At 59.7% G+C, this 7,995-nt stretch overlaps 1 protein-coding gene across 2 annotated transcripts; it reads left to right on the forward strand.

Moving 5' to 3' along the window:
* The first annotated feature begins 43 nt into the window (after positions 1-43).
* Positions 44-7,093, forward strand: LOC118157476 (PH and SEC7 domain-containing protein 1-like). 2 transcript variants are annotated; one of them, XM_035311825.1, is made up of 6 exons: positions 44-314; positions 4,203-4,403; positions 4,892-4,972; positions 5,471-5,583; positions 6,368-6,426; positions 6,958-7,093. In XM_035311825.1, the coding sequence occupies exons 2-6, from the start codon at positions 4,246-4,248 to the stop codon at positions 7,084-7,086; spliced, it is 540 nt and encodes a 179-aa protein (XP_035167716.1). In that variant the 5' UTR covers positions 44-314; positions 4,203-4,245; the 3' UTR covers positions 7,087-7,093. The 2 variants fall into 2 exon arrangements, with proteins under 2 accessions (XP_035167716.1, XP_035167717.1); XM_035311826.1 differs by having other exon boundaries at positions 4,203-4,397.
* Positions 7,094-7,995: the final 902 nt, after the last annotated feature.

Genomic DNA, 7,995 nt, shown 5'->3' on the forward strand with positions numbered 1-7,995 from the left:
CGGCGGCAGGCGGGGACCGGGCCGGGACGGCGGCCCCGGGGGCGGCCGGAGGGGGGACAGCGGCCGGGGGGACGCGGCCCCCCGCGCCGGGCCGTGATCGCCGCTGCTGCAGCCGCTGCTGGTGCTGCTGCTGGTGGTGCTGGTGGTGCTGGTGGTGCTGGTGGTGCTGGTGGCGGTGCTGCTGCTGCTGCGGCCCCGCTCGCTCACGCCCCGTTGGCTGGACTTTGCCCAAAGGTCCGAGAGGTCCCAGCCTCCCCGGGTTAGCACCATGGCATCTGGGGCCGTGGAGGAGAAGCCGCCCCCCCGCCCGGCTGGTGAGTAACCGGATTTTAAGGCCCCGGGAGCCTGCTCGCTCCAGAAAGTGTTTGGAGGGAGGACTGAGCCCCTGCGGGGGCTGCGGGTGGCACGGGGACAGAGGGAGGACGGGCAGGCATCTCGGAGGGGGGCCGTGCTGCAGGGGAGGCTCTGGCAGAGCAGCTCTGCTGTTTGCTCTCCAGGGAAACGGCGCCGAGGAGGGGCACGGCTGCCCAAGTTAGCTCTTACCTGGCTCTCGTGGCAGTGATGCTGGCGGGGCCGCTGCGGGTGATTTGAGGAGCAGGCTGGACAGAGCTGCGGGGCTGGGGACAGCGGGACCGGCCCCGCCTGTGGTTGGAGGCTGGCCTGGCTGACCTTCAAGTGTCCTCCCAGCCCTGACTCCAATTCTGCGAGGAATGAACCAGCCCAGATCTCAGCTATCATAAATCAAAGTCGCTCCACTGAGACCGATGGAGGGAGCTGCATTTATTTAGCTCAGCCAAGGATCCGGTCTGGTACATTCTTAGCAGCGATATTAGGCAGACTGGGATTGCTTGGCAGAGGCATCGGGCTCCTAGCCATGCGTGTGGGGCAGTGGGAATTGAGGGCAGGATGCTGGCCCGCCCCACACACGTGTCCCTCACTGACACAGACTGGGCTCCCTGCCCTGTCCCTTCGTGGTGCAGAAAGCAAACCGAGCCCCCCGTGGCCTGTTTTGGGGAACAAGTAGCTTGCAGTAAGCATTTCCGAATTTCCTGCAGCAGGTGTCTCATGTGGAAACGTGTCAGGAAGGACCTGGATAGCCCGGGAGCTCAGCAGAGCACCCCAGGCTGAAACCAATGGCCACCCATCTGAGCCTGTCCCAGGGACATCTCTGCGGCCCTGGGGAGCAGACATGGGTGAGGGGGGGTCCCACCACGCAGATACATCCCTGCTGGCAGCGAGGAGCTGGAGGGCAGCCCCCAGGGCAGGCTGTGCTGAGCTAACGGCCTGGTGCTGCCCTACGTCGGGGAAAGAAGCTCCTGAAGGCTGCAGAGAGCATGGTGCTGGGTGAGCACGCCTCGTGGAGGGGACGTCGGGGCTCCTGCAGCGGCACGCTGCATTGCAGCGCAGGAAGGTGCTGGTCTCCTGCTGGCCTCCGGGCTGTCAGCCCGAGAACGAATATCAGGGCGAGACAGAGAGCATCTGGGTCCAGGGGGTGGGCGTTCGGCCTGGAGAAGCAAGTGTTGGGCCCAGAGGAGGAGAACCTGAAGCCAAGGAAGGATGTGGCCTGGGGAAGGAGGATTTGGGCTCAGAGAAGCGAGCCTGGTGCCAAGATAAAGGAGTGTTTGGGCCCAGAGGAGGTGTGACTAGAAAAATAGTAATTGGGGTCTGGAGCTGGAATATTTGGGGGTCAGAGAAGAAAGGTTTTAGCCAAGGGAAGGAGTATTTGGGGCCACAAAAAAGAGTGCATGGACCCCCCAGAGGACTGCCTGGCCCTGCAGGAGGATCCTTGTCATCAGAGAGTGTCCGCAGAAGCATCTTGCTGCTGCCCTGAGGCCCTGGGGGTCTGGGCCCCCTGGCAAACACCTCTGAGCGTGGCAGATGCGGGGTCTTTGCCATCTGGCTGGGTCACACCAAGCTGGCTCCTGCCACGGGGAGCGGCGCTGTGGGGGTGGCAGTGGCCGTGCCACCGCGGGCAGCCTGGCAGGGACGAGCCAGCTCCGCGCCCGCTCCGGGATGACTCATTCCAGGCACGCCGGAGATGCTCGTACAATACCAAATTTGATCTTTGTTCCTTAAGTGCAGGCCAGTTCTTGGGTTGGAAATACATCTAATGTAAAAATATTATCTCAGTGTTTCTTCAAGCCAAACTGAAATGTCACTTTAGAAAGTACACTAAAAAAATCCCCTGAGACATTAGGTCATTGGCAAGAAAATTAGCATCACCTCACTTGCCTCAGACATGGACATATGCTTTTTGCTCTGTTTGCCGTTTGCTTGAGGACCGGGCTCTTGCTCTTCTCTCCTTAGGAAGAGCGTTGGGAAAAAAAACATTTCTTGGTGTGGTCTGGAGAGTGGGGTCTCATAGTGCCTCATCCTGAGGCACTATGCTCTGCTGGTATAAAGCCCAAAGTCGGAGCTGGGGCCTGGTGAGGGAGGGGATGGCAGATCCCTCTGGTAGAGCTGCTGTAACGAACGGGCTGCTATCCCTGCGTGCCTGTTTCAAGATGCGAGTTAAGAGTCACAGCCACGGGCTGGGAGCCTGCCGTGAGACAGTTGTTGAAGGACAAGGGTTCGTAGATGGCCCCGTGGCTGGATGCTCAGCACCAGATAGGGAAGCTGAGGAGCACAGCTTCGGCAGAGAGGTCACGGAGGAGACTCGGAGCTCTAGGTCTGCTGCAGGAGGCACCACGAACCAGCTGTAGGAGGGAGGACAGCCTCAGGGAGGAGGTTTAAGAAAACAGAGTCTCCACCACCTGTGGTCTGTGGGTGCCGGCTGGATTCATCCCCTGTGCTCCGGGGAAGCAGATAGCCCTGTTGTGGCTGGGGACACAGCGGTTACACCTCAGAAGGAGACGGAGCAGGGCCACAGCCCAGCACCGGCCCAGCAGCATCTTGCCCGTTCTGCAGTCGGGTGTGCTGTGGGTACAGAAGCCTCCTGCCCGGTGAAACATGTCCCGAGGCTGGTGAGCTCCTCACAGCCAGGGACCTTGCAGCCACTTACAGGTCACCCACCTGGGCCATACCGCAGTCACCGCCCGGCGCTTCCAAGCTCCACAGTGGTCCCAGTGAAGTGCATCTGCCCCGGGACTTGCAGGGCTCCAGAGCTGCTTCTGCCACGGACCTGTCTGACCCATGGTTGTGTGCTTTTGACCCTCCCGGCTGCATGGGGGATGCTGAGAGCCCCCTGAGGCACAGGGCAGCCCGTCCCTGCTGTGCGGGGCTCCCCCGGGAGGGGACGAGCACCATCCAAAAGGCAGCGTGGCCGGCCAGCACCAAGCAGCAAAGAGCAGCTTTGTCCTTAGTGGAAGAAGTGGAGCCTCAGGGAGACTGGCCTGGGTAATTGGCTCAGGAGAGGAGGCCTTCTTAAAAGTCAATTAGAGACTTTTAAAAATAAATCAGACTGGAACATTGCGAGGCCTGCCAGAAAATTTGGGCGAGGTCAGAGTTGCTTAACATTCGTTGTTGATTAGCTTCAACTTACTTCTTGTTGGGATAGCTTGTGTGCCGCTGAGTCAGACGGCTCTGGAGGCGAAGCCAAGCGAGTGCTCGTAGCACAGCCTTGTAAGGCCTGATGGGGTGAGAGCTGGGGGCAGCCGGGGGAAGACAGCACACCATGCCGTGAGCGGGGGGCCGGCGGTGTTTGTCTTCATCCTCGCTCTCTGTTCCTCGTTTTTTACCGTGCTCTGAAGTTACTGGATGAGAAAAGCCAAGTGAAAGAATTATGGTCTTCTTGTCTTGGGTAGAAACTGCACTCGAGAGCAGCATGAGGAGTTTGTCCAGGTTAAAAAATGAGCGTATATACAGAGTACGGCATGTAATGTGCACGTTTCTGCTCCAAGTCTCGGCTGCAGCTGCGCTTGGCAGAGCCTGAGCCCACACACGAAGTCTTCTAGGCTCAGGGTGGGGACTTTGGAACAGTTGTCCTGTCTCTCCGCATCCACTTTGGACGTGGTTTTGAGTGACTTGGTCACATCTTCAGTCACCAGAAGCATCCTGTCACCTCATCTCTCTTCAGCCACATCTCCAAGCCTCCTCTTAGCACCCAGCCCTGACCTGTGAGCATCTCTAACCAGTAGTGTTCATAACGCAGCCCTGCAGAGTAGCTGACCTCCAAAGCAGGGTGAGGACGTGTGTTTCCTGAGAAGCTGAACGAGCAGAGGACCTGTGGGCAGACTAACACGGTGTGTCCCTTTCCATTGCAGCGACCACCCCCTGAGCCAGCTGGTTTCTGACTCAGACTCGGAGATGGACAGCATGGAGCAGCTGGCCCTGGGCAGCACAGACACCCTCTCCAACGGGCACAAGGCTGACCTGGAGGCTGCCAAACGCCTGGCCAAGAGGCTCTACAACCTGGATGGCTTTAAAAAAGCAGATGTGGCCCGCCACCTGGGGAAGAAGTACGTGTGGGTATTCGCAAGGAACATCCTGTTCTGCAAAGGCATCATTCCTCCCACCTGCACCTCTGGTGTTCCCACAGCTGCTGCCCTCGTGGGGCACTGGGCTGTCAGGGACAACTGGCAGGACCCCAAAGCCCTCTCCCAGTGACAGCTTGTCCATACCAGGTGTTCCCTCTAAGGGTTTCAACACCTATGATACATCCAGGTTTTGTAGCTTCCTACCGCAACTGCATCACAGGCACCTTCAGTAAGGTGTCAGGGGACACCTCCTGGGGGCCCTTCCACCTCAGCTTCCCCATGCTGAGTATTCCCACTGGATCTGTGGGTAGCCCCTGGGAGTTTCATGGGACTCTGGGAGGCCTCTGTCCCCAGCACGCTTCCCACAGCCCTGCCTTTGTGTCTCCCAGCCTACTGGCATCCACCCCACCCTCTCTGCATTTTGCCATGCCCCCAGTCTGGTCGATCCCACTCTCGCTCCCCCCTTTGTATTTCAGCAACGAGTTCAGCAAGATGGTGGCAGGGGAATACCTGAAGTTCTTCGTGTTCACCGGGATGAGTCTGGACCAGGCTCTCAGGTCAGGCGGACTGCGTGTGGACGTGTGTATGTGTCGTGGCCACCTGAGTGGGTCCCAGCAGACGGTGCCCTCTGCAGCTCCTCACCCACGCAGAGATCTGCAGGAGCAGGCAGACCCCACGGCTGCCAGACAGAGATCCTCTTTCCTTTTAAACAGGGAGTGTCCATCCCCAATGTGGTTTCTCAGCCATGCTGAAAGACCATCCCTGGTCTTAACTCACCAGTCAGGAACAGCTAGGGTGGGGGTTCCAGATCCTTGTGGTGTTGACCTGACCTCCCCCGGGGTAGTTTCTGTGGCCCAGTGTGGGTCTCTGATGTGCCAGCAGGGTAGGATGTTGTGGCCTTAAAAGGGGTCCTGCAGCTGGCTGGGAAGGCTGTGTGAGGGCAGGGCTTCATCTGGCACACGCCAGGTCTCCAGGAGGGGGCAGAAAGCAAAGGGTGGGTTAGAGGAGCTGCTGGTGGGCTTCAGGCATGGCCAACGCTGCTGCTGCTTCTTCAGGTCCTTTCTGAAGGAGCTGGCCTTGATGGGAGAGACACAAGAGCGGGAGCGAGTGCTGGCTCATTTTTCCCAGCGCTATTACGAGTGCAATCCCAATGCCATCTCCTCTGAGGGTAAGCGGCTGTCTGTGTGTGTATGAGTGTGTGTGGGAGTGCATGTGTTCGCTCAGGAGAGCACATGTGTGTCAGCTCAGGGAAGGTGCTCCAGCTGAAACTAGAAAGCAGTCTGAGAGCATGAACTGACGCCTTAGGAGTCAGCCCCTGTTACGGAGATGTTGTCATTTCCCTCAAGTGACAGGCACTTTAGACTTAAAAAAAAAAAAAAAAACCTGCTCTAGTTGGAAGATGCATAATTAGGGCTCAACGCATCCTTAATTCTGCCCTTGAGCAGATTAGCACAGGAGGCGAGAGGAGGCCCTCCCCACCACACAGACCCCAGCTCTCAGACCTCAGGGAACGGCCAGGTGAGGCAACCCCGGGCGGCACAGAGGAGCACCCAGTCTGTACTGTTTCACCTCAGTGTCTCACGTCTTTACGCTCCCCCTGTGTGTTCACGTGCTGAATCTGCTCTGGTTTGGCTCTGTGGGCAGGTGGGATTTTGGCTGGCTGGCTGGAAGAGGGCTGTGCCATTCCCACCTCGCCCGTGCTAGGAGCTGGACAATGTTAGCTGCAGCGTCACTGCCTGGCTGACGGGGCTGAGGGCTGGAGGGGAGCCTGCACGCGCAGGTTTCGGACTAGCTTTAATCCAGTGGCCTCCTATCTACTCGCCTGCGTGCTGCCAGCACCGTGCTGATGCCGTGTGCCCCACGTGCCTGGGCTGGGAGGAGCGGGCTCAGGGCTGCCTGGGGCTCGGTCTGTTCCCGGGGGCTCTAATTCCTGTCCTGTGCTTGTGCTGCAGACGGAGCCCACACCCTGACCTGTGCCCTGATGCTGCTAAACACAGATCTGCACGGACACGTAAGTTCCCTCTGCCTTTAGCCCCAACTGTCCCCTGCCCTTACCACCCCCGCTGCCCCAACCGTAGGTGGCTGGAGAAGATTAAGGACTTCCCAAGGGCAGAGCCCCGCGTACGGGGGCTGTGTGCTGCTCCCTGCACCTGCAGGGGCTGAGCACCCCCAAGGTGGCTGGGGAGGAGAGGAGAAGGCCTGAATGAGGAGATAACGGGGCTTTGGGGGAGACAGGCTGAGCTGGAGGATATGGAGGGGGAGGGAGGAGAGGAAAGTGGACAGGGAGAGAGGATGGGAGTGAGACTCCTAAACCAGCTGATACTGGGAGCAGGTGGCACTGAGCTTAGAGAAAAGAAGCTTTCTAAAACTCCCGGAGTCTAAACATAGCAGGTGGCTTTCCACACCTCCCTGAGACCTGCCTGGTCCCTCGCTCTGCAGCAGACTGGGGGTCTGTTCCTGGGCTGTGGGAGCCTACTCTAGCCAGCTCCAGCCCCCCAGCCCAGAGGTAAACCCCACGTTTCTCTTCCCCTGGCTCCCCCAGAACATCGGGAAGAGAATGTCCTGCTCCGACTTCATTGGCAACTTGGAGGGGCTCAACGGAGGCACTGACTTCCCCAAGGAGCTGCTCAAGGTAATTTTGGTTGCTCTCTCTGGCCATCTAAGCCACTAGAACAAGGGCAAGAGCTTCGGGTAGGATCGTATAGATGGCCACGTGGGATGCAGTGAATGTGTCCATCCTCACGCCTGTGTCAGGCTGTTGGAGTAGGCAGGATCAGCGGTGTTCCTGTGGCCCACAGCTTTCCTCCTGCATTGCTGAGGTCGGGGAGTGGAGCCATCCACCCCACTGCTGGTGACGTGGGCAAGGCAAGCGGCGAGGGCGGGCCAGTGGCTGAAACCCTGGAGCTGGGAGTACCCCGCACTTGTGTGGCTGGGGGCAGCCCTGTCACCTCCCTGCGTGACCCGGTTCCCGTTTACAGGGACAGGTCTGGCCATAGCTACAGGAGCTGTGAGGTGCCTCCGGACAGGCGAGGGAAGGGGAGGCGTTGGCCTCCATGGTCCTGGAGCACCCTGGGGTGCTGGTCGGAGGTGGGAAGGGGGCAGTGCGATGAGGGTGACTGTGCCTGTCCAGCTCCTCTGGCCACCCTGGCCCATAACGGCACTGTGGGTCCTTGGGATGTGGCCGTGGAGGCACGGCCACGTAGCAGCACCTTGTGCCCCCACACCGATGGTTTCTCGTCCCTCGTGGCCATTTCTTGAGCCTCCCGGCTAAGGCAGGAGCGGCACGGCTCAGCTGCTGCGTGCGTAAGGGAGGAGTCGTTTGCCAGCTGCAGCGCGGCTCCGCTGCCGGCGGGGACGGCCTGACCTTGAGGCTGATGCACGAGCTGGGGAAATGGCTTCGGCACCGGCTCCGGGGTGAGCGAGGGCTCACCGGGGGCCCTGGGAATAGCGCTGGGCCCCGTGGGACCCGCAGGGCAGAAATCTTCGGTGTCTATGAAGCGCTGCGGTCGGAAAACACTTGGGATGTGGGAAATGGGTTCCCACAGGGTGCCGGAGCCACTCCTGTGGGAGGTGGCTTACA

Source organism: Oxyura jamaicensis (assembly GCF_011077185.1).
Source record: "Oxyura jamaicensis isolate SHBP4307 breed ruddy duck chromosome 6 unlocalized genomic scaffold, BPBGC_Ojam_1.0 oxy6_random_OJ65473, whole genome shotgun sequence".
In the NCBI taxonomy this organism is placed as follows: Eukaryota; Metazoa; Chordata; class Aves; order Anseriformes; family Anatidae; genus Oxyura; species Oxyura jamaicensis.

What these genes read in the sequence shown, in the direction of transcription:
- LOC118157476 (XM_035311825.1), top strand. Translation starts at nt 4,246, where the DNA reads ATGGACAGCATGGAGCAGCTGGCCCTGGGCAGCACAGACACCCTCTCC. An exon ending in AGTCTGGACCAGGCTCTCAG is followed by an intron (nt 4,973 to 5,470) that starts GTCAGGCGGACT and finishes CTGCTTCTTCAG; the next exon opens with GTCCTTTCTGAAGGAGCTGG. An exon ending in ACACAGATCTGCACGGACAC is followed by an intron (nt 6,427 to 6,957) that starts GTAAGTTCCCTC and finishes TGGCTCCCCCAG; the next exon opens with AACATCGGGAAGAGAATGTC.